The 26486-nt window shown below is 30.4% G+C and overlaps 1 protein-coding gene across 2 annotated transcripts in view; it reads right to left on the minus strand.

The window, feature by feature from the left end:
* Positions 1 to 26486, minus strand: part of LOC135126892 (ecdysone-induced protein 74EF) — a 380527-nt gene that overhangs the window by 188255 nt on the left and 165786 nt on the right. For both annotated transcript variants that reach the window (XM_064053102.1, XM_064053101.1), the window contains exons 2-5: positions 22105 to 22166; positions 13486 to 13726; positions 13229 to 13432; positions 10152 to 10386 (exon numbers count right to left, since the gene is read on the minus strand). In XM_064053102.1, the coding sequence (XP_063909172.1) occupies positions 10152 to 10386; positions 13229 to 13432; positions 13486 to 13575 (529 nt within the window). In that variant the 5' untranslated portion in view covers positions 13576 to 13726; positions 22105 to 22166. The remainder of the gene's footprint in view (positions 1 to 10151; positions 10387 to 13228; positions 13433 to 13485; positions 13727 to 22104; positions 22167 to 26486) is intronic.

A 26486-nucleotide genomic window follows, 5' to 3' on the forward strand; every position in this document is an offset into this window, starting at 1 on the left:
GAAAAAAAATCAAAATTAGGAAACAACATTTTGACATTTAATTTGGAATCTGTAAAACCGAATGCTTTGAAGTCTTGCAGATGGTTTACAGTTATGATAAGCATGATAAGTTTTTATTCAAAATATATTTACTTCTCCCCTCCAAAAAATTGATAACGTTACCTGAAAAGTTTGCCGAATAAATCCTATCTAAAATGTAGAAAATATGATGAGTTTGTACTTGTAATTTATCATTCCATTCATATTTTTTGGATTTACATGTACAGGGTGACTCAAAAAAATTAATGAATGCGTGCATATATTTTATTTATTTAATCAGGAAGTACAAAACCGAATACTTTGAAATCTTGGAGATGTTTTACAGTTATCATAGGCATGGTAAATTTTATTCAAAATATATTTCCTGATCTCCCCCTAAAAATTGATGACGTCACCCCAAAATTTTGCTGAATAGATCTTAAATGTGCAAAGTATTTATGATGAGACAATACTTGTGATTTCTCATTCCGTTCATATTTTTTGGATATGCATATACAGGTGACTCAAAAAAATTAATGAATCCGTAAATTCATTTTATTGATTTAATTAGGAAGTACAAAACCAAATGCTTCGAAATCTTGGAGATATTTTAAAGTTATCATAGGCATGGTAAATTTTTCATCAAAATATATTTGCTCATCCCTCCCTAAAAAATTAATCACGCCACCCCAAAAGTTTTCCGAAAAAAATCTTAAATGTGCATTGTGGAAAGTACGATGACTCTATAATTGTGATTTATCACTGCATAAATATTTTTTAGATTTGCTTATACGGGGTGTGTCAAAAAGATTAATGACTGAGTCAATTTATTTTATTGAATAAATCAAGAATTGCAAAACTGAATACTTGATGTTTTGAAGTTACTGTAAGTATGGCAACTGTTTAATGAAAATGTATCTGTTTATCAACCCCAAAAAATTGATTATGGCATCTCAAAATTTTGTCGAATAAATTCTTTCGCAAATGTGCAAAATATGAACAGACTTTTAATCAAAAAAATTAATCTGATTCATTATATTCATTATCAATGTATTATTGATCAATTTAAGAACGAGCCACCCCATTTTCTGGAAAATGTGAGAATACGCTCGTCTTTATAACAATAAAATAATGATAAGGTAACGACGATTTAGTTGGGAGGTCGAAATAATCAAAATCATGTCTGTCAGAGTACTCAATTTGAAAAAGAATGTACACATCTCTTCTTCCAACTTTGTGAAATATTATTTTTTTATAGATTCTAATCTGCCCTGAACTGCAAAAAGTATATTCATTTGAAATCCACTTAGATGGTATGAAAAAAATTGGTCGGAAACAAATGCCGCTTCTTTAAAAAATTATAGAATTTGATTTTTTTGCGTTTTTTTTTGTTCTAACCAAAAATAAAGTAAAAACCACAGGCATAAATAACACTTCCGAATACGGGCAATGTAAAATATAATACAATGGTTTCTCAATACTAATGATAAGCTTACTTCAAGTGTTTATCTTTATACATCGAAAGAATGTAGAAATTAGTTTGATTGAAATGAATGTGTCTCCTCAAAGCAAAAGTCTAAGTAAACTTAGTAATTAATTGAACAAAATGTTTTGAATATTATAATTTTTATTTTATCATTATTAAATATTGGCAGGCACTTTTTCTATTTTCGAGAAAATAGGGTAAATCGTTCTTAATTTGGTCAATAAACAATTCTGTGATGATGTGATTAACATAGATACTACTAGTCACAGCGCATTACCAATGCAAGAGAAAAACAAGAGCAAGAAAAACGGCTAAGATCGGCATTCTCCTCAATAACCAACAGATCTACCCATAGTGGTTTATATCCCGTGTTGGTAGTTACATATTATTATATTTTGCAATTTTTTTGAGAAAATTTGATAATTAGGGAAAAAACTCAAAATGGATTCATACAGCACTAGTATTATTGCATAATGTTTAAACCTACTTTAAAATATAATTCTTTGAGATGACGTCATCAAATTGTTGGTGGGGCTGGTTAGGTAAATTTTGATTAGCGTTTAACCATCTACATGATATTTGTAATATACATACAAAATTTGACAACAATCGTTGTAGTAGTCTAATAAAAATCGACACAGACGCTACACAGACAGACAGATAGACGGACACAGAGGATCACTTTTTTTGTACTCTAGGCGTCAGTCGCCCGATGGAGTAGATTACTATTATACTTCTTTAGCTTACGCTCGAGAAGTGAAAGAGTTCGATCACCCTGAAATACGCAACATCCAGTTTAATCAAGCTTTTACAAATGAGAGTAGTGTTTTCGGCATTAATAATAATATTAATAAAATAATTGTTTTTTCGATAACCTTGGCAGATATAACAGTCAGCTTAACCAAGCTTTTGCAAAAAGAAGTTTGTTTTCAGTATTAGGTGAAACTGACATCCATTATTTGTTGAAAAAAATATACATGTGCAAAAAACCTTACTCGGAATAGAAAATGCGTGAAACATAACATGTGATTTTCGATGTAAGGATGTTGTTATCTTCATGGGAAACCAACCAACTGTGTGATCGATTGTTATTAATGTATTATGTATGAGAAAACTTCTCGCTGTATGTAAAACAAAAATTTAATACCATACTTGCTCCACAAAATTCCATGCAACTTTTAAAGATTAATTTTTTTTATACTGAACTTTGTTACCAATTTGCACACAAAACCGACAGATCGAAGAACATAAATAGAAAACTTCGAAGTTGTGAAAAATGTACGTCTTGTGGGTTACTTAGTTCTGCTTAGTGATAACTTTTCGGAAACTTTGAAGCTTTAGACAGTATATTAGATGAGTTGATGGATATAATCTGGTATAGCTTTTATTAAATAAAAAGTTTCAGGCCGGAGCTGCTGGGTTCGTTTCAGATATACCAATTGCGTTATTTATTTATTATGCTTCGCTGTATAGCGGTCACACTGAAGGGAATGTAATTCAGCTGAAAGAAGAGTTTCCTATTGAGATAAAAGTTGCTGTTAATAGGGTATTGTTCCAGGTTTTATATCCTTTTGTTTTGCTGTTATGAGCTGCTGGATTTTATTCTTGTATACACACACTTTTGGTTTTTTCTTTGCACTTGAATTTTATAACCAATTTGTAAAAATCGCAACTCTTTTTAACTAGCGCGAAAACCGAACAGTTATCATTGCGATATTTATTATTGCAAACATTTGCACATCTCATTACACTCTGACACCTCTATTAGATGCTATTAACACCATCGATTCGAGTCATAACCAAGCCCACTTAACCACCTGTTCATATTTTGAAACTGAAATGGGGTCATAATAATAAAAAAAACCCAGTGGTATAACAACTACACTTGATGTTTGCAAGATTCTCGGAACTTCTCCTTCTATTGGCCCTCCCTTCTACCAAAGCTCTGATTTTGCTTCAGCCACGGTCAACAAGGATTTCCCTTTCTCAGTTTCCTTATGTAGAGAAGTGAAACTGACGCAATGGTTTTAATCGAAGATAGCCATGACCTGCTTCGACAATAATAATTCTTTTAATGTGTCGGACACTCGGATATTGTTTGTTTAAGATAAATGGTGCTAATTTAGGTTGCGAATGTCTGGTTCAACTTTTGGCAAACTCTAAGTCGAGGAGAAAGAAAGGAGCTTGACGATGCCGGATTGTCTGAAGGGCGTATTTATTACTTTTTTATTTTACTTGTTATTTTTAAATCTCGCATACAGATAATAATTGGTTGTAAACAAGTTTTTATAACAAATAACTGTCTGATTATATCTACATATCATCCGGCTTTATGAAAACTATTTATTTGCCGATTCCACGCGAAAATTATACAATTTCAACACCTTTAAAAAAGTCAAGATAATGTCAGACATTAAATTTGTTGTTTATTTTGATTCTATTAAATGGAGTTTGGTGTTAACAGATCTGTCAACGCTGTACAATGTATTCTTAGATATCGACCATTCTAGTCATCGTCCTGAATCACCTGTACATGTTATAGAGGACGTTACAAAAATGACGCATAAGCTCGTTGGTACGCTGTTAAGAAAGCTCTAAAGAACTCGAAAAAAAAATTGTTAAAAAATCCTTGAGCCAAATTTCTGAAAATATCAAATTTCAAAATGTAAGTAAGTATATTTTATTGTGAATTTAATTTACAGTCTAAAATTTCGTTCAAAATCGTCAACAGTAAAAAATGATGTGGATCGTATTCTAGCAAATTATTAATAACTAATTATTTAACTGCCTATTACACATGCCGTTCATTAAAACGAAGTCAGAATTACGAAGTTAATTCTTAAACGTTGAAGTTTACTATTTTTAAAAATTTGGGTCAGGAATTTTTTTAACCATTTTTTCCAAGTTCTTCAGAGCCTTTTTATCATCGAGCTTATGCCTCACTTTGGAAACATCATGTATAAATAAATAATAGATTAATCAGCTGTGTCAAAAAAAGGTTACACTCAAAGTAGTGTTTCATTTTTCAGACATGAATACACAGTTCTAAAGTTGTATTTATTAAATATGTAAGAACCAATAATAAATAAATATATAGAATGTCTCAGAGAAAATTCCACGACCTCATATCTTGAGAACGGATAGAAAGATTGAAATTCTGTAAACGCCATTGCTTTTATCTTGACAGGGGAAACTTTTTTGACGGATTTTGATAAATCATTAAATTAACATAACAATGATATGAAACACTTATTTTGTATCAGTTTTAATATAAATGATCTAAATCAAGAGATAAGTTTAGTTGCCATATATTGTTATTATTAACGTAAGAAATCTTGGACTACAAGAAAACAACAACATGTTGCCTGTAGAAAATAATTCAATTTATTTAATTCTAAAAAACATTTATGATGAAAATTGGATCTACTCTACCGCCAGCTCGCAGTCCAGGTTTAACGCCCCTTAGATAACGTTTTGTGGTGATACATATATCATTTGTTATATTTGCGACCTTTGAGTGATTTAGGAGATTAAAAAAATTGAACTAGGAATGTTTCTGCTTCTTTAACGCGTGATACTCTATTAATTAATTACTATTAGTTGTAAACTTAGTGTTTAGTCTGAGGGTCGACATGCTTAAATTACCTCTTTCTGAAATAAATCTTACTTAGTTGTTTGTAAAATAAAGTGGTGGTCCTTTATTTAATTAACTTTAATTTTTTTAGATTAATAAATTTATTTTTTTTATCAATTGAAAATAAAATAACAATAAAAACAATAACAAGAAACATGCATTGCAACTAAAAAAATATTGTACTAAACTAAGCTTCCCTCTTCGAGCTAAAAACAATGGCGTTTATAGCATTTTTATCCGTTCTCAAGATATAAGGGCGCGGAGTCCAAATTAGAGAAGATCACTTACAAACCCAAAATATCGATTTAGACAGACAGATTAAAAAAAGTTAAAAAGTTAATCACTGTTAGATTCATTTTGAATTTTTTTTTTTTATTTTTGTATATTATATAAAATGAAGAAAACGATTGATAAAGACACGATACAACACCAAGTAATGAATTAAAAATGGTAAAATATCGAAAAAAGGAAGCTTTGAAGGCCTATGTCTTCTACATTTGGACCCAAGGATTTTTTAAGTTATGTTGTATACAGAGTATCCTCTTTTTTTTCGGAACTAAAATTCATTTTCAAAATAAAATATGGTATGTTTTTACGAGAGTTAAATAAATATTTATTTTTTTATTTTTACTTGATATGAATTCGTTTGATAAAATTTTGAAACTTGGTATTGTCAGTGAGCGCAAAAATATTGTAATATCTGAAAATGACATACAATAATTTTTTGTTTCTTTTAAGTGTTTCAAAGAGTATATTTTTTCTATTTCATTCAAAAACATTTAGGGCATTAAAAGAAATTCTACACTGAAAAAAGTTATACTATTTCATTTGTAAAAAAAGTTAATGTCATGTGTATAAAATTAGTATAGTTATAAAATCGCTTACGTCAGCTGTATCAGTGTCACTGTTGACGTACGCGTCATGGCCAACCAGAACAGAAATTTAAAAAATCGTACGTTACCAACGATATTGTCAAGGTACAAATATTTTTATATCAATTAATCGTTTAAAATTTCAAACTTCTATTTTTCAAATGTCTGAAATAATAGATTGAAGAGGGTTGCCGTAATTTAAAATTCTTGAAGCATTAAACCAAATAAGTGACTTATTGAAAAAAAAAAAAACCATTCTGTTCAACGCACTTAAAAAGCATAAAAAGTTTTATTTGAAACGAAAAAGTTGGTGCCATTTCCGAAAAGCAAAAAAATAGTACAAAATTCGTAAGTATATATACCGTGTTTGAGTCAAAGAGGCCAGGTCTACAGTTGCGTTATATTTTCTGCGACATTATGTCATATGTGAAATTAAATCGTTTACTACGATCTGATTCGAAAAATTAATGTTTAATATTTATTGTGCTTTTTTTTGATGACACCTAAATTTTTTTGTAGAGATTGTTGTATCCCACTGTAATATTTTCAAATATTAATCCTTCAATAAATCATCTTCAATCGTTATAAAGTTATAAAAATTGTCAAATTGCTAATAGAAATTTTGAGATTACATAACTAGACTTGTACAAGCAAATAATTATTAATAAATTCATCACAGCCGTTTTGAGACAAAAAATTAATTAATTTTTCCACAACCTTTTAACAAAATATAACATATTGATGAATGAATTCGGAAAAAAGTCTCTATAAAACCTCTAAAAATATATAGCGTGTCATTAAAAAAATTGAATGTCACAAATAAAAACAAATGATAGCTAAACATTAATTTTTCAAATCAGACCGTAGAATATATAAAGCGATTTAATTTGACGTATTTTCAAACAATGCTGTACTCGAAAAATTAAGACGGTTACCAGACTGGCTTTTTTTAAACACACTTTTTATTTGATACAACCCCTGCAACTTTTTCATTCTTAAAGATAAACCTGTAGTTCTTTGAGGTAATTTGTATCATTTTAAAATATCTATGTGATGGCAACCTCACATTTTTATTATCACTTCCAGTAGAACCGGAAATGAGGTCAACTTTATTTTTTTTATGGAACACTAGGTATATTTTATCATAAATGGAAAGACTGATTTTATTGTAAAACTCAAAAGCAACCAATATTCTAAAATTAATACTTAAAAAGTTATTCAATAAAATAGACGAAAAATTCGTATTTATTGACGACAATCTAGTAGCTTGAAAAATTGACACTCATCATTTATTGGCATAAGTGATCTTTTAAAATGATACAAATTTGCCCAAAGAAAATAAATAAAATTACGGGGGTTGTATCAAATAAAAGAAACACGTGGTACATACCGAGTGTTTTATGTCAATTAATTTACCAAAATTATTTAAAAATTACTCTTTGTATACAAAGTAAATTTAGGAATAAATATTTTTGGAATATCATATTTTAATTTTAGTAATGTTTGTTTTGTAGTTAAAATTGTTATTATATTAAAATAATATAAACTCCCAGACAAAACTTTTCGACAAGAAAACGTCATTTGCTTCAAAATTTTGAAAAGATTCGCATATTATTAGCTATACATCGATGCAGGTTTAGCCACAATTCAGTGTGGTAAAAATTTATTTTAACACCATAACTCACTTATGCGTCGAATGAAAGTTCAATTCTACATTATATTGTCACTTAAAGCTGCAAAATTTTGACACATCAACTATTGTTGCGAATTGACGTTGTCGCTAGTTTTGTTTGTGCCTTTAACTTGAAATTTATGATAAAATTTTGTATGGTAAGCTTTTCCTTTAAGAAAATCCTATCTTGTAAATTCTCTAATCAATTTATTCTCTACACAAATAGTAGTTTTAAAGGAATTTTGGTACATCAGCTCAAACATTGTACACATATTAAGATTCAAATTTTTGTATTTAAATATAATTAATCTGTCAATATATGACAGTCACTTCAAAATTATTTTTCCCTAAGCAAAACTTTTTTGACGTCTTAATAAGGTACCTCAATTAAATCCAAAGCCACGCGTAACTATGTCGTTTTAAACCATTAATTAAAAATATTCTTGCATATTTGTCATGAAATAATTTTGATAATAATAATTCTAACTTATCTCTTAAGCTGTCATGTTTTATATCGCCTTCAGGTTGTTTCTATTTACTTATTAGATAATCAACTAATTAACAAGGCACTCGATTACAGATAACATTTTTATTTTCTTAGTGATATACTACACCAGTACATACAAGTCCACAATGATGCAAACTTTCGTCACCATATTAATATAAACAACAAAAATCAGAAAAAAATATGCCACCACAAATGTATCATCCTCTCGATTCCAATAGTTTACACACACCTTCACTACTTGGTAATATTGCGGCTACCATTTTTTAATTTTTGCCCAATCTGTTTATTTTTGGTCTTAGGCAGCCGGGATATGCACCACAATGGCTACATATTGAATTAAAATAAATACATAAATAAATAAATTCCAAAATTTTATTTTAGGCGCTATCGAATTTAACGATTTTCGTAAATTTATGGTCATTCTCAAACTGTGCAATAAACAGTGCCAGATCCGTTTTCTATTTCCCACTTTCAAATTTACGATGATGTAAAGCAGTGTCGTTAAAAATTAAGAAGCTGATCCACCCTGTTATCTCTTTACAAACTTGTGACATGGTGTCTCCTCCTTAAATCTGTCCCATGACATTTTTATATTGCGTCCTTAAAATAAATTATGTCTTTTTTACTAATCCTCTATAAAAGTTCGTGTTTAGGAGGTCGCCCCCGTTTAATGAGGGATATAATAGATAGCATTATGGCCCTCTAACTAGGAACATGTGTGACATTCACCCTCACATGTGATAGGGCTGCAACACTTGCGGTCTGAAGAGACCCTCAGCGTGGAAGTCTTGTTTTATGTTCGGTATTCAGTTTAAATTTAAAGGGGATTTAGGTTCGATAAGATGCTCGACTTTATGACTCCTCTGTATGTTTTTGGAAAGGTTATAAATTTACGACATTTATCCACGAGAAACGTTCCAGAGTCACCAACTTTGTGTTATCTATACTTCCTACGTTGCGGGAACTATTATTTTCATGATTGACGAGTAAAATGCCACATAATAACCATAAAACTGCTACACCGCTTGACTAAATAAACCTAACCGATTGTGAAATCGATCGAATGTGTTTATTTAAATCATTTTACAGTATTTAGTACAAGGTTCAGATTCCTGACGTAGCAACTAACCTTTTAAACGTTCTGATGGTGTAAGTACCTGTACACTTATTTTAACACATTTTAACATATTTAGGTGCATTGCGCTTTTATGTAATCGGACTTGTTTAGAAAAAATTATTATCATTTCTAGAACCCGGAATTTTCGCAACCGTCTATTCTGATTTATTAATAATTTTAACAGAACGGTAATGGATATGACTAACACCTAACATTTCCATAATGCCGCTGTTTTATGCAGTTAATTCCACATGTTGTATAAACAATTCACAAGACACGTTTTCAGGTCAAGGTCACACCTGTTGTCTTCCTTACGTTACATAAATAATGAAATTTGTTGCTAGAAGCTGATTTATAGTGTCCATTATCATTACGCAGGAGTGCCTCAAGGTCCGTCGTTAGATCCTGTGTTTTTTCTCGTATCAGTACACTGTCACAATTTTCAAGGGTCACTCGAATTTTAATATAAAAACAAAACAACTTAATCTCATATTCTACGTCCTTCAGTATTAAAAAATACTAATAATAAAAATTTTCTAGTCTCTAGTGAAACATCAGAAATTATAATAAGATATATTTTACAAATTGTAATAAATTTTACCCATGAATATTAAATATTTAGCAATAATTTGTTAATAAAAAAGACGAAACCTCAGGTCCAGGACTTCCGCAAATTAAATATTAAAACAAAAAAAGAAACACAAAAAGATTGAAAACATAATGTTATTTGGAATTTTATGTGTCCTTTGGATTAGAATAATTTGAAAACGTATTCACAATTATTATCAGACTGTTTTCCCGCGGTCGCAGGTGATACAACTTATCACTGAAATCAGATACCTACCTTTCTCCACTTTCGGTGTCAGTGGCGCCAACTGCGGTCGACTTCCATTATTACTTGGTTGAATATTTTGCTCACTAGGTGTCGCGAGCTTCTCGGCAAGAATCGGATTCGCTGCGGCAATGGTGTATTTTAGAGAGCGCATCTCTAACATAACTTGCGCACTCTTTTGGTGAGTGGCAGAATTACCCGACGCTTCATCGGCGGCGCAGTTTGGGATATTATTGTTTTCTTCTTGCTGCAACGACATGAAAAATTTAGCTACTGTCATCTAGTATTCTAGTTGTAAACTAGTGATCGTAGGACCTTATATGCAAATTTACCATACTTTAAGGTTTACAACTCAATTTTTTTGCGATAATAATTTCTAATTTATTAACTAACAACTAAAGAATATAATTTAAATGATAAACCTCTTCCAAACTGATATTTTTTGTTAAAGCGATACTTAATACGATAAAAACGGAAACAATTGATAACAGTTCCACGATGATATAATAATAATAATAATACGCTCATAGTAGTTTCAGTAACTAATCAGATATATGCGTTTGATTATTATTTCACAATGTTAATATAATTATGCCATCATAGTATTATTCCTAGGTGTTTGCATTTGATTGCATTAAAAAACCACATTAAACAGTTCATATCTGTGTTATGATATCTACGAGTGTTATGTTATAACAGAATTATAATAAAACATCGTACATCAGTTTGTTTTGGAAAATTTGTCACTGTATTGTAACTAAAAATTTACCGCTGCTTTATTTCACTAAACATTTTATTATAATCTAGAAATAACAAATAACTATATTGTGTGAGTATCAGATGCTTTAGTTCTGTTCAATCAGGCATTCTTAGAAGAAAGGTTCAAAGTGGCTTCCGTTTTGTTGCAAATACCGAGAGAGCTTTAGAAAGCATAGTGACAGATAGCCATGGATTTTTGAAAATTTGTCGTTGATCGTTTCATTTTCTGAAACTTTTCAATTGACTATAATCTAATAAGACAAAAATCTATCAAAGACATATCTTCAAAATCCATGGCTGCCTTGGATCGTGTTTTTAATGCTCTTTCGGAACCTTCTTACGTTTAAAGATAAGTATGTTTAAACTACACCATATTAAACATATATTTTACAGTTATACATATTTTGCGCTAAAAACTATACCGATCTCGACATAAAGGTATAGTTACCTAAAAATATATCTCTAGTGGTAGAAATATGTATTGTGTGCCATATATACTCGTATGGTGAAAAATTGATTGTACGATAAAAGAAAATAATTCATCTTAAATAAAGTTAAAAGTTTTAGATATGAATCTGTGTGGTAAAATGTTTCCTGTTCAAATTATTTAATGTCTCTTGAGGAGTTTATACTCTTTTAGTCGTCATTAATCTTAATGTTTAAGTGTGTACTAAAAATTCAATTAACAATAATTAAACAGCCACAACAATAATCCTGAGAAGTGCAGAAATGCACTGTTTAGAAATAGAGTTAATATTGACAAAGATTACCTATCAGAGAATATCACCAAATTATGAAAGCTGGTTACTGTTGCCTTACAGGAAATTTATTTTGATTATTCAAAATTTACATCAAGTCACACAGAGAATTTAGTGACAAAAAAAAAACGTCAATTGGTTCGAAAATTTTCAGGAGATTTGTATCTCATAGCTATACTTAGAAGTCTGAGTTTAGCACAATCCTATGTCGTACGAATTTAAGGACTAGTGTCATTATATCTCCCCTTCCCGGTCACTTATATCTCAAGTGATTTTCAAATCTATATTAAATCTATCACGTGTCTTTGTATTTTGGGACTTAAATGTAGTGGCTAAAGCTCCAGAATTTTGATAAATTAAGTGTTCTATTGATGCGAATTTTCCTTGTCACTAACTTTTGTCTGTGACTTTACATATGTCGAGGGTATAGAACGAAAACCCGACAACTACATATATATTCGATAACATAATTTAATCTTAACACAATCAGAATCCCTACAGACTACAAGTAAACATTCCTAGTTATTTGACTCGACTTATTACTCGTTTTATTTTACTTTGTGGATAAACTTTACCGTGCAAACATTGATTAAATAATTCTAGCTCTGTTTCGAATTTTCATCACTTATCGGGTTTTCGTTCTATACCTCGATATGTTTTATATTTAAAAATCAATTTATGTGTATTTACGGAGTAAAAACCAACAGTTTTTGCAGTTGATCAGAAGCACAGGGTAATATACTGCTATTTTTATGTAAGGAAAATGATAATACATTGGTACATATTTTAATTTTGGGATAAATCATAAAATCGGATTAACTTTGGTATTAATGCTATAGTGTTAACAAAAACTGTTTATATTTTAGTCGAGTAACAATAGTTCAAATTACAAGCAACCAGCTCACTATAATTAACAAGTAATCTTTTTTATATCAGATTTTTTATATTTTGTATTGTAATTTTTCTTTATTTTTGACGCTTAAGTCATTTAATGAAAATTGTGCCACTATATAAACCACCTTCGGAATTTGATTTCATTTTTTGATCACCTTAAATTAATTTACGTAAGCATATATGTTATAGTCAAAGTGTCAAAGCGAATGTATACACTGACGAGTCAATGTATACGTTGACGTTTGGCTTTAGTCAAAGTATTCACAAACAATTAAATTACATATAACAACATATGCCGCTTTTGTTTTCTTGACAAAGTTTTTGTAATTTTCACTTCCGTTTTTAACATAAAATTTCGTTGTTCGTTGATGTTGCACACTTTGACTGAATGGAAATCGTCATTGTATATAACGACTAGTAAAAGTTTACATATTGTCCATTCTGAACACATTTACTGAGCAAATTAGTCAATGCATACATCGACGGAATGAACATTTTGACTATAACATATATCAATCAAATCAATAAGTGGTAAACCTTTAAATATCAATAGTTGTAATAGTTAATTGGGGTATTCTCAAGAGCTTTTATTTATAAACTGTTCAGTGTTTTGCTTGGTCAATACAATGTAAACGTACTGATCCACTAACTTTTGGAAGATTCATCTAATGCCTTTACCTTAATAAAAGGAGTAGAATTAAATTCATTAAGCAAAGTGTCTATTTCAATAGACGTCGTATCGGATAAATGTTTAAAAATGTCCTCATTGTCGGCGATATTCGCTTCTGGCAAGGGAGGAACAAGCGAACTTAAGTCCGACTGTGATAATTCGCCCAAACCCATTCCTGTGGTATTCTGTTGGGCTCCAGGTACTGATGCATCCTAAAAATACAATTATGAACACTTTTAAAATTACAGTTAATTATTATAGTTACTTGAAGGCAAGAAGAGATGTCGACCATTTTACCATCGTGATCAGAACTCCATAGTAGATCGTTGTCGATAAAGGGCATCGCCAGCGACATAGGCGACTGGGCCCCTAGGACGTGAGTCCCCGCCACGATGTGGCTGGAGGACTCCTTTTCCCCCGATTTTAGTAGTCTTTGGAGGAAATTTTGTACTTCACAGGATTTTTGCCACTACCCTACTTGTAGGTGATATTCTATCACAAGTGATCTGAAATCAAAACAACAATTAGTTTGCAGTTGTACACTTTGTAAAAGATACATATAAATTGTCGACATGTTGCAAAATTTTGAAAAAAAAGATATGTGTACAAATGTGTGTTAATAAAAGAAAATTGTAAACCAGTGGAAACCACTGTTGAAAAACAATATTTTAGCACAGTGAATACGTGTTGTACAAGCTTTATTTATCCTATTTTTTACGTATTAGAGCATATGGTATCTTTAAAATTTTGATTATTGCTTCCGTATCATAAAATTAATTTGATAGTCATGAATTATGCTACTAAAACTTGAATTTAATGTTGAAATCATGCTATTTTAAAATACACTTCCTTCTATAACATAAATTAAATAATTATTAATATGTACATCCTTACGTTGACTTTTTTAATGCGTACGCAAATTTGAAGAGTAGTGAAGAAATTTCCGGCGTCCATAGACAAGAAAAACAAAATTAAAAATTACAAATTTTTAATGTAAACCCACAAAATTAAAGAGTGGAATTAAGTATATATATATGCATCATGTGTGTGGTGCGGCGCTATATGTACAAGTGGCCATTTTCACTTTCATTTCAACATATCAGTTATCGTTAGATTAAATTAAGGCTAGGTGTTTATCATACTATGATTAATTCAAACAGGCAGATAAGTTATCTTTCTACACGTGCATAACCACAAAAAATTGGTCGAAAGTTGTTTCGACAGAACTTCCCTCGCCCCTGAAGTACAACGAAACATATCCAGCATTTTCGAAAAATTATAAAATTTGATTTGCGGATTTTATATTTTTTATGAAAACTGCTATAAATTTTTACTTTACAAAATTTTATGATGACGTCAATCATCATTTTTGCAAGAACACTTACCAACTTAGGTTGGTGCAGTATTAATAACGTATTAGATTCCCCTCCCTCGGAAAAATTTTGGGACAAATGGAGTGAGCCGTTCTTGATTCAATCAATAAAATAAATTAGTTACTCTATTCATGCAAATTTAAAATATATTAATGGGATGATAATTACACTCATCATATTTTGCACAATTTAGCTAGGATTTATTCGGCAAACTTTTGGGTTGACGTCATCAATTTTTTGGATTGGATAAGTAAATATATTTTGATTAAAAATTTATCATGCTTATCGTAACTGTAAGCCATATGCAAGATTGCACAGCATTCTGTTTTGTAGATTCAAAATTAAATTGCAAAATGTTGTTTCATAATTTTGATTTTTTTTCCAGAAATCTGGACGTTTCGGGTAAAAACTCAATACAAAATCATAAACTACATGTGTAGGACTATGTTATTTTCAACAATTTAAAACCCATTTGCTAAGTACAATTTTAAAGTGAGTGGCTTCATCACATTATTAGTGGGGATGATTAGACAAATTTTGGTTAGCGTTTTACCATCTACATGATATTCGTAATATAAATACAAAATTTGACAACAATCGGCCCAGTACTTTCGGAGATTATCTGTCTAATAAAAATCCGGGACGGCAGACAGACGGACAGACAGACGGACGGACAGATAGACAGACAGACGGAAACCGGAAACCTATTTCTTCATACTGTAGGGGTCATGAAATGTCGAGAAAACGTAAAAGTGGAGAATCGATCGACGGATTTAATTACAATACTTCCTCGGGAAGTAATAAAGGAAAAAAGACACTGTTAACAACGGGATAATGTTGGCGAAAAACTGTTTACGGCCATGAGAGACTTTACAAAGTCGTTTACAGGAATTTATAACTTTCAAGTGAGCAGTACTAATTAAGGATTTTGATAAAGTAACAATATCGGCACTGAGATGTGAACAATTGGGAAAGTGTACGATCGCTTCTAAATGAAAGTTTCCTTTACACAGAGACCGTACGGCTGTAACTAATTTCTGTTTAGATTGCCAAATATATCTTTAATGACGTCTACGGATCTGTATTGATTTCACTAAAACGTTCAGAGTCGGGGACTGTGCTTTCCGCCGCTTGTACCACGTTTAATTTTCCATCGGAATATTACTGTGCAGATTATGTCAAAATAATGTAAATTTGAATTCAAATACAGCTGTTTAGAAAAAGAAAAGAAGAAAGAATTTTTAGGAATAAAAAAAATTGGTAAATATACATTAAGGAATAACTTCCAAACGTAGATTGAAAGTGCCAATCATTTTAGGCAGATTTTTTTTCTGTTTTTTTGTCGAAAGAATTAAAATACATTATATCAAAATACGTGTGCTTTCGTACATTGATATACAAGTAATATTGGAACAGTTAGAGTATCTTAGATTTTGGTTATCAGAGAAAAGCTCCCGTCTTGGCTGAGATGTCAGTATGTGATAAGAACGTAGTTTTAATAACACATTATGTAGAGCCAAAGTGTTATGGAGGTCACCGGCCTCGCGCTGCCGCCCCCAACTTTCTATTTTTAAATACGTTCCAATTTTTGCCGAAAATTGTGGTTGTCCGTTTCTTTAAGATGCCAGTACCATTTTTATCTTTATTTATTTTTTACTTTTTATTCAACTGAAATATTATTTCATAGCGTAAGATTACGTTTATCTGTTGGTGGTTATTTCCAAAATTACCGAACTGATTACTAAAAAAATGTCAGGTGTGCTTCACGATTATCGAGCAGATAATAAAACGTAAACAGTCTGTTCATTCTCATCAAAACAGGCAAATCCTGTTTAAAATGTGTCCTAGTTTAGTAATTACGGAACAATGATTGACACTTATATATTCATCCCCTCTCAAAAATTAACGACGCCATCATAAAAAAATATGAATGTTTGTATCATTTTAGAGATTCTTGTAGATCTTGTTTTTCTGAATTCATGCTTTAATCACACTTTGTTAATTTGTTACATTTGGCCTGGTGCGGAGTGCGTGGAAATCGGGTGAACAGTCTAACAATTGCTCCACAAGTATGAATCCATTCATAAAGAGCAAGGTTGTGTCTGTTTCTAGTGAATTTTCCCAAAGAAAAATATTCCGACCAACATTTCAGCAAGGACACGTATGTCAATTCCGACACGTATAGTATACCTACAATGGTAATTACAAACAATATAGATAATAACACTTACGTCCATAAAAAACTGTGACCAATGGGTCAATCGAACAACGATATTCCTAATATACCCACATAGAAAAGTTGACAAGAATTGATTCAGTAGTTTTGTAGATTATACATCTAATAAAAATCGACAGACGACAGACGAAACCGCGAAGCCTACTTTTTCGTGCTCTAGGGTCTATAAGAGGTCGAGAAAATATGAAAGATCCAATCGCTGGATTGCAATACTTCTTTAGCCTACAATTTTTAACTTTTATTATTTCTCTAAGAAATTGCACCTGCTTAACTGATTGAGGGAAATGATTTTAATCTAATTTAACCAAAATTCCAAACATTGTCATTTATTTGAACATGCTTTTATTTTTTGAGTGTAAGCTACAGAAGTGTTGCAAGTTTTCAGAGCATTCGGTTTTTCAGTTCCTGATTTATTCAATAAAATAAATTGACTCAGTCATTAATTTTTTCGAGTCACCCTGTAAAAACATTAATGCATTGATAAAACACAAGTATAGACTCATCATATTTTGCACATTTTAGATAGGATTTATTCGGCAAAATTTTGTGGTGACGTCATCAATTTTTGGGGAGATTAACAAATACATTTTGATTAAGAATTTACTATGGTTATGATATTGACACAGGTGACGGAGAGACAGACAGGCAGAAGGAAACGGGACACCCATTTTTTTCTTACTCCAAGGGTGATGACTGATTTCCCATCGAGAAAATATGAAAGTCCCCTAATGGACTCGATTACAATACTTCCTTAGCTTACGCCCAGGAAGTAAAAATGGATCCAAACATTTCAAAAAAATTTGAAATAAATATTTATTTACAGATGTGCTTTTAAGCGAGGTTTTTAATTTTAGGACTGCAATGAACTTATAAACTAACTGATTGTATTCAATTTTCTCATACGTAAACAATATACTTAATTTTTAATTATCATGAAATTTGTAGGACAGTGTAACGGCATAAATTATAATAAGATTCGCATTAATGAACGCTTTTTAACCTGCATACAGACTTCACTCTTCCTCAGGGACGAAGAAAGTTTTGTTTAAAAAATTTAAAAGTGATGACGAATTTAATTATTGGGGTTTATATTAGCAACAAAACCATTTTTCTTATTTCTCATATTTATAGCGTGACATGTTTCGGATATCTAACATTCATCATCAGACGCAATTTTCAAGAACAGAAAATTAATTGTTACAAATAAGATAAAAACACTATTCCTGATAATAAGATGAAATCAAATAAATATGGAAAATTTAACATTACAACGTTGAAAAAAAGCGACGTCAAATTATACAAAGGCCTGGCTGAAATATTAATGAATAAAGCAATATTGTTGCTATTACGCGTAAGTACGTATGAAAATCTATACGTTTGTAGACAAAAAATGATAATGTCACACAGAATATCATCAAAGCCTGCTTTGTATTATATTTGAAAATCTGTATATATTTTAACATGTGGGGGTTATTTTAATAAAATAAAACTGGTAGAATTAAAATTTACGATTTATTTAGGAAATAGTTATAATTAGAATTTTTAGGAAAACACTAAAAAAGATTTAGATAATAGAATAGAAAATTGACAAAATTTAATTATGTTAATTTCGTACTAACTTTAATTTTGTATTTAGAGACTGATTATTAAAATGCACACCTAATTTTATGAAAAATTATTGACTCCTAATGATAACAGTAATAAACATATTACACTGAAATTGTAACACTGCGTTCTTTGCTAATAGTTTAGATATCTCTGAATCATTAGTAACACATTTTCAGGAATTCTAGCCAAGATTGCTGTTTCAGACATGAAGACAGGCGCAAAGGACGGGAGATGTTTTTAATTCCAGTGGATTTCCATCCAGTTGGAGTAGAAATGGAAAGTAACAGATAAACAGCCAGTGAACAAAGCAACGTCGTGGACAAATTTTGGATAAAAAAGCACAGATCATCATTAGTTTGCGGTATAAATAGGTGTAACACGGCTACAAATGCATCTCTAAAGAGTTTTTTTTGTCAGCGATCTGCTATGTGGTTCCCGGCAAAGACAAAAACATCTTCAGGAAAAATATTTTTCTAAAAACAGTAAATACGTCCACAAAAGAAACACTGTGGTTATGTATCTTAGTAATCAATTTTCTATTTGTGAAACAAAAACTGATAACAGTGTTGGATAATGTAACAAACTTGGAATTTCAACAAAAAATAAAGAGAAATCTCTGCAAACATGTTATGAAAAATACATCTGACTCAGTTGAGCAGTTACATTCTCTTCAGGCTATTCGAATAAACTTTAGTCTATTTGTTGTTCTCAGTCTCACCATTCTCAAGCCCATTTACAAATTATTTTTTTGTTTTGTGCCAATTAAAATCCTGTACCTATACTTGTAATATAATAATTGCCTTTTGCATAAACACAACGTCTTTTTTAAACAGAAGACCCAGTATACATATTTTCGTTGATTTCTTTATAAACGTTATCTATTTTGCCACTGATTCCAGTTTTCTTTCAATTTCGCACCAGGTTTATTTTGAACATTTGTATTACAATATTTTATAAAGAGATAAGAAAAAGTACGCACTTTCTTGTGGTAATAAAATTGAGTCTTAAAACCGAGAGTGTTCATCAAAACAATTTAAAATATTATGATTTTCAAATATTGATATTTCATTTCTTTCAAATATGATACCTTGTATTTTATTCCAACACCTTTTTACTTCCCGAGCGCAAGCTAACGAAGGATTGCAATCGTGTCCATAGGACGGTTCGCTACTTTTATGTTTTCTCGACGTTTCATGATCTCTAGAATACGAAAACATAGGTCTCTTGTTTCCGTCCGTCTGTTTGTCTGCCGTCTGTCCACGTCTGTCAATTTTTATTAGGCAGATATTTCAGGGGCGAGGCAAGTTCTGTCGAAATAACCTTCGACCAATTTTTTGAACTTCTTTTTATTAAATATTTTCTATATCCAAAGTCGATAGTTACTAGTTTTTCACTTTTTTACTCTCCGAACGTAAGCTGGGGAAGTATTGTTGTTAATAGGGTTCATCGGGTAATTTGATACTTTCATGCTTTCTCGACATTTCATGATCCCAAGAGTTCCACTGCAGTCAAGAAAATCTAGGATCGCAAAATGTTAGTTTTGTTTGGCTTTGAATCCATTTAATAAACTAATTAGTAAACTATGACCATGTTTTACCTATTTGTCAAAGTAACAAATCAATCTAAAAACAAAATTCCTCATTTTAGCTTAACGTAAATGGCAATTATAGGAACTCTGTTGAGAGAATTGAATTATATATCGTATTCACACGATAATGAAAAGGAAGTGTCTAAAACAAAATTCGAATTTTGGAAATGTCCATGGATAAATTGTGTCCGGATTTTTATTAGACAGATAATCTCCGAAACTACTAAACCGATTGTTTACAAATTTTGTATGTATATTAGAAAACCCTATCAAAATTTGTCTAGTCATCCCACCAACAATTTTATGACGTCAGCTCACTATTTTGCGCAGTGAAGGGTATTTATATTTTATGCAATAATGTACTCCTGGTTTATGAATCGACCTTGCTTTTGTTTATTGTTATTATGATTATTGTTTAATTCTGTCTCTACTTTAGAGACATATTACGAAGTTCCACAAGCGGGTCTCGTGGTGGAGGTGATCGAGTTTACAAATAAAAGGCCTGGGTTCGAAGTCGATCCCTGGGCATTTCCAATTAATTTTTTTATTGTTCAAATCAAGAGCGGTTCACCCCATTTTCTCGAAAAGTAAGGGTACAGTAATGTTGCGCCCGGCTATATTTAATAATAATAAAATAAGAATCATAACAACGGCCACTTACCCAAAATAATATTCGACTATTTGGACCGTTTTAAATTTAATTAATTGATTAGCCCTCTCCTCTGTTTTGAAGAGACAATTACAATGAAATTTCATTTTCTTTTAACACAAATGCATACTTTGATCTGCCGCCACTAATGCTGGTTAACTGTACGTGCTTAATAGAATTCTTTCGAAATATAAACATGAACAAACGAAGTTAAGCCTGTACTGAGAGTACATTTTCTTTCAAAAGTTATCCCCCTTAAATATACATATTTCACATTATACACACTTGTGTGAATCCTTAGAATTTGCGGCATATGCACTGTGGGGGTTTTATTTAACACTTGAACACTCTAGAGATATCTTCATTTAATTTATAGGGTTATAAAAAATAAATATTGTAATTTTCCGAAGAAGTTGTATTTGTTTGATTGAACTAGGGGAGAGGGAAGTTCTATCTAAATAACCTCAGACCATTTTTTTTACACCGCTATATTTGGTGTTTTTTTATGATATTCACACAGTTGTTAAGACCTGCCTGCTCATTAAATTTTAATGTAACTAAAACTCGTCTCTATTTCGTGTAAATTTCAAGTCAGTGTTTCGGTATCTCAGTATTCAAAAGGTTCTAAAAAATTATCGAAATATTTTATGCTTATGAAGTTGTATTTAAAACTAGCAAAAAATTATTATTTAGAAAATAACTCAAAGAATGTTTGCAAGAAAGCTGCTAAAACGCGGTGCGTACGTAGTTTCAAAATCAAGGTTTGGTCATAAAACCTATGAAAGGTCAATCAGTCTATAAAAAATAAAGGTGTTCCGTTAAAAAAAAATATATATTACACCTCCAAAACGGAATCGTTGCAAATAATAGTGTATGCTACTCAAAGAACCATGCCTTAGTGTTTAACTTTTTTTCTGTCTCTAGTTAATGAGATATCGAAGTGACTCACCCTGTATTAGAAGGTCTTTATTTTATTGACAAACCAATAACAATGAATCAACAATATTTTGTAATTTCTTAAAACATTTTAGTATTCATTCTCATAACTTTTCTGTACACAGTTATCGAAATCTTATTATAAACGATAGTAAATTCAGACCAACATGTATTCAATTATATTTCTCCGGATATTGAGAAAATTTTAAGAGTGTGGTTAAAAACTGAAAATCTTTGAAAGAATTTAAACAACTGTCTAATTAACTCCGATTAGATCAATTATGCAATTAATTTTTTTCAAAAGGAACTAGAAAGTTCTTACACACTGCTTATCTTTATTATCTTAAATTACTTGGCAACCTGTTTTAAATTCGAAAAGCCAAATGATATCTACTAATTGATCGACGTTAAAACTCATTTTAGATTTCATCACTCAGAATAAACCGCCAACACCGCCCATTAAAGCTGAGATAATTCTGTTAAAAATATTTTACCTTGATATGTCACGATGGATGTCGAACCGTCTCCAACACATGAACGCGGAATTCCTTTAGATCTGAAAGCAAGAAATAAAAGTTGTTAGATAATTTGTTGATAATGATAAATAATCTGCTATCTCCTCACGGCAGCTATCATAATTATACAAAGTGGTGCATAAATACATACAGTATCTAGGCATGTCTTGTAACTATATAATACCTAAATATGCTTAATAGGTAAGGCAGACAAAGTACCGTTAGCCGGATAGTTATAAGACTGCTCATTATGAAAACTAATAGATTCATTATAACGTGCCCTACGTGTATTTTATATAAATGCTCCTGGTAACATGAAGTAATATCGTCAAAGATGTGTTTACCAGGAAAAAAGTTTTACGAGAAAAGGTTATGAACATCTAAGAAACGAAAGAAAAATTATTCTGACGTTGAACCTAACACTATATTAATTCCTAATGGTAAACTTTCACCGGGAGAAATGAACTCTTAATTAATTAAGCAGTGAAAGTGATGTAAAATTTTCTTTATTCTAATCTCGCTAATTGTGTTTTTCCATCTTATTAATCAAACTTAAATGTCACAAAATAGTAAAATGTAAGAATACTTGTTAAAAATGAAAAGTTCAAGGATTTCATTTTGATCGAGTATTAAAAAAAGTCATAAAAACACGCTTACATTAATTTTTTTGTAAAAGTTAAACTTTGATAGACTCGCTTAAAATTCTAAACATGTTCCATAGAAAGTGTATCGTAATTCTCCGTGAAGATGAAAATTGCATAAATTTCTTTTTGTGAAAGTAAATTGATGTAAATACCGTCGTAATGCTTACATCCACTTTTGCTTATTTCAGTTGCGCAATATTTACAATAGTTGTGGAGAGCTATTAATTTTACAAGGTACTTACGGAAACTTCGCAAGTAGCATTTTTACAAAAACCCACTGTATTTATCTTGAAATATCACTTAGATTGTAACAATTAACTTTTGGCTACCAAGTTAACAAAAATGGTACGATAAAAATGAATGGTCGAGTGTTAGAGATAAGGCGGTCCAAAAAATGGAATGCACAAATCGGGTTCCAAATAGTGCAGAGTGATCTTTCAGAGTTTTAGATAAAAATGTGCTTTAGTAGATCTTACGTTAGAGTTCAAATTGCTGGAATAGTTTTATCGCGTTATCTCTAATAATAATAAATAAACCATCCCTCTACTGTATATCTTTATTTACCTACAAACTCATCTTTCGATTAAAACTAAGTTCGTTTCAATTTTTGCTCGCAGAAAAATATAATAATTTCGTAGTGTCGATCATAAAGATAATTTTTCATGAAAGATAAATGGTCGACATTGGGTTTGTTGCAAAAATAATAAATTGAATATATATTATGATACAAATATTAATAAATTTAAGCACTGAATTCTTCTCGTACGTTGCGGTTTCATTAATTTAAAATATACAGATTTTGATTTTGAGTTATTCGTCTAATTTAAATTTTACTATTGTGAATTGGAAGCAAATAATGTTTTTTCAAATAAATTACAGTTACGTAAAAACTTGTTGAATTCTACAAAGAAAATTGTTAAAAATGGAGTCAATTAATTATAATTAATAGTCGAAAAGTATGTAGAATATTTGAATTTTGCTTTCTCGTACTACGTAATGTAAACAATTTATTTAGAATGAAAAGCATAATATTTCACAGAGCTGAAATAAAAAAGAAATAATGACATTTTTTTATTAATAAAATATCGTACTGTACGTTTATGTAGTTAAAATAGTGACAAAAATATTTGTTGGTAAAGTTTTAATATACATATAATGTAATAATTGTCGTAAAATCGACTATCAACAAAAAACAGAAAACAATAATTAATGTATACGATAATTTTCCCCGACGCTAGGGTTATGATAATGATTTTCTTTTTTTTTTATTTATATTTTCGCCATATTTTTTAAAGTTGTTTGATTTCCATTTTTTAAAGAACGGAATATACACATATTTTGTTTTGAAATGTATTTACAGAGTTCGATTGACTGTATTACGAAATACATGTGAAGAGTTTACAAGCTGTAAACAAGCATAAATGAAAAAAATATTAAAATAGAAAAAAGAATTGTCGGCAGAAATGCTGGACCATTTTTTTTGGAAAGAGATGAAAATTTTGTTTTATTGGTTTTGGATAATTATTGACTTAATGAGAATTTCATTAATTTTCTTTGTTTAGTTTGTTATCTTTGACTAAAAACATATGAATCAATCTCTGTTACTTTATTTCAACAAAATATTTTGAAATTGTAAAAATATAAACTCTATAAGTTGTCTCCGTCTTTCAATTTTAGTAAACTACAAAAATATCTTCAGTTTTTAACAAAGACCATTAGGGAATTATCAAATTACAAAAGTTCGTTATAACACGCAAATTACGTATGTTTTCGACTAAATACAAGAACTGGATAACCAGCCACCTCGTGTTCCTAAAAGATTAGATTACAAAGTTTTTTGAACTTTTGATTATATATAACACATATAACCTGATTTTGACTTAATTCAGAGGCATGGTAAATTGTATATAATTCTTAATCTAATTTTTACTTCTCAAGCGTAACCTAATCGACTCCATTTTACCTATTGCCACTTTCATATTTTGTCGATGTTTCATGACCCACTGTGTATCAAAATGTGTTAAAATTTAAAGGTTGTTACAAATAAACAGCCAAGCAGATTTACGAATTTAACTCGTTACTATGGAAATTTGCAATTTAACACCCTTAAAATTTAACAAGTTCTTACAGAATTACACCTATAGATCTAGCATTGTCAAAGCATTCATATTATTGTAGCAATTGTTAAGCCGTTTCCTGTCATGATTACTCCAAACGAAATATAAACAAGTGTGTGCGGTCTACAAAAATCTGAAATTTATATTTGTTTCAATGTATAGAGGTTACAATAAATAAATATTCGGAAAATCATCATTTTTATTTTTCAAAGTAACAGAATATGTTGGGCTGTACTTCAGGGGCGAGCGGAGTTCTGTCAAAATAACCTTCGACTAATTTTTTACTGCAGTTTTTGAAAGTTTTTTGAAGTTATAGAAGAAGACAAACTTTCGATGTGGAAATTTCATAGGTCTTTCGAAGCGTGGTTTTTAGCTTGAACTAAGTAATTTTTTTGGTTAATACTAAAAACACTTGATCCAATTTAATCAAATACGCGAGTTTAGTAGATTTTGGTGGAAGCAATAAACGGAAATCGAAAGTTACAAAAATGGAACATAAAATAATAGAACATCATGCAAATGAGTTGTATATTAAATTCTAGATACAAGAAGTGCTTGGGTGGGGAAGCATTTTTGTTAGAAACCAAGCTGAACAAGAACAAATAATTTAAAAAAGAAAGTACTAATAACAAGTCGCAAATTTGTAAAATGAAAAAATACAGATAAAATATAGTGGTGTAGGAATAAAAATGTGTATGTAAAAAAGAGATCCAAGAATTCTCCACTATACGGACCATTTCCATTAACCTAAATTTATAATATGGATTTTTCAAAATTGAATATGTGGGCTCAGGATGTAGAATCACAGTGATGACTAAAGAATTTGATACAAGACTCAAATGTAAACGAATAGTGGATTCAAAAATTAAGGAAGTTAAAATAACACTCTTGAATGAAATTATTAGTAAGCAAACTACTGAAATATTTACAGAAGTGGGACATCAAACGGCACATTTGTCTGAAATTTCCTATTTTTATTTTTCATTGTAAAAGTGTTCATTAAGCATTGAATATATATGTGATAGAAAAAAATATAAACCACAAATACATGATTATCATCGCCTATAAGCAACTCATTTACCTATTTCTTTTAATATATGTTTTGGTTTTTTAATTCCAAAGATGTGAGAGTATAATAATAGGTAATGATTAATTTCACATTATCTAGAAGTTTCACAATTCTTAAAATAAAAAAATGGGTCTGCCGTTTTGTATCTATCTTACAAACTACCTTGTTACCTGCTTGTTGTGAAATTTTAGGTGTACTTTAGGATTACTGAGACAAGTAATGCAGAGTAAATCCTACTTAAGCTTCTGCGCTTGATTTATAACCTTGTGCATATCAGTTTTTGGAAAACGCCAAAAATGTATAACGAAATTTTAAATTTATGTAACTAGAAACAACACAACCGATTATTCTGAGCTTGGTACTGTGAACAGGGTAAACCTCAAATCTTACTTGAAACGTGCTGAGTAATTTCTTAGTCCACTGTTATTTTTAACTCTACATAGATATATCAGTTAAAAAAAAAGTTTCATAGTTTCATAACAAAATGCACAATTTATATTTAAAACTACGTAACTGCTCTCAAATTTTGCA

Source organism: Zophobas morio, unplaced genomic scaffold (genome assembly GCF_036711695.1).
Source record: "Zophobas morio isolate AGI-343-1 ecotype UQ-CSIRO unplaced genomic scaffold, CSIRO_AGI_Zmor_V1 ptg000011l, whole genome shotgun sequence".
In the NCBI taxonomy this organism is placed as follows: domain Eukaryota; kingdom Metazoa; phylum Arthropoda; class Insecta; order Coleoptera; family Tenebrionidae; genus Zophobas; species Zophobas morio.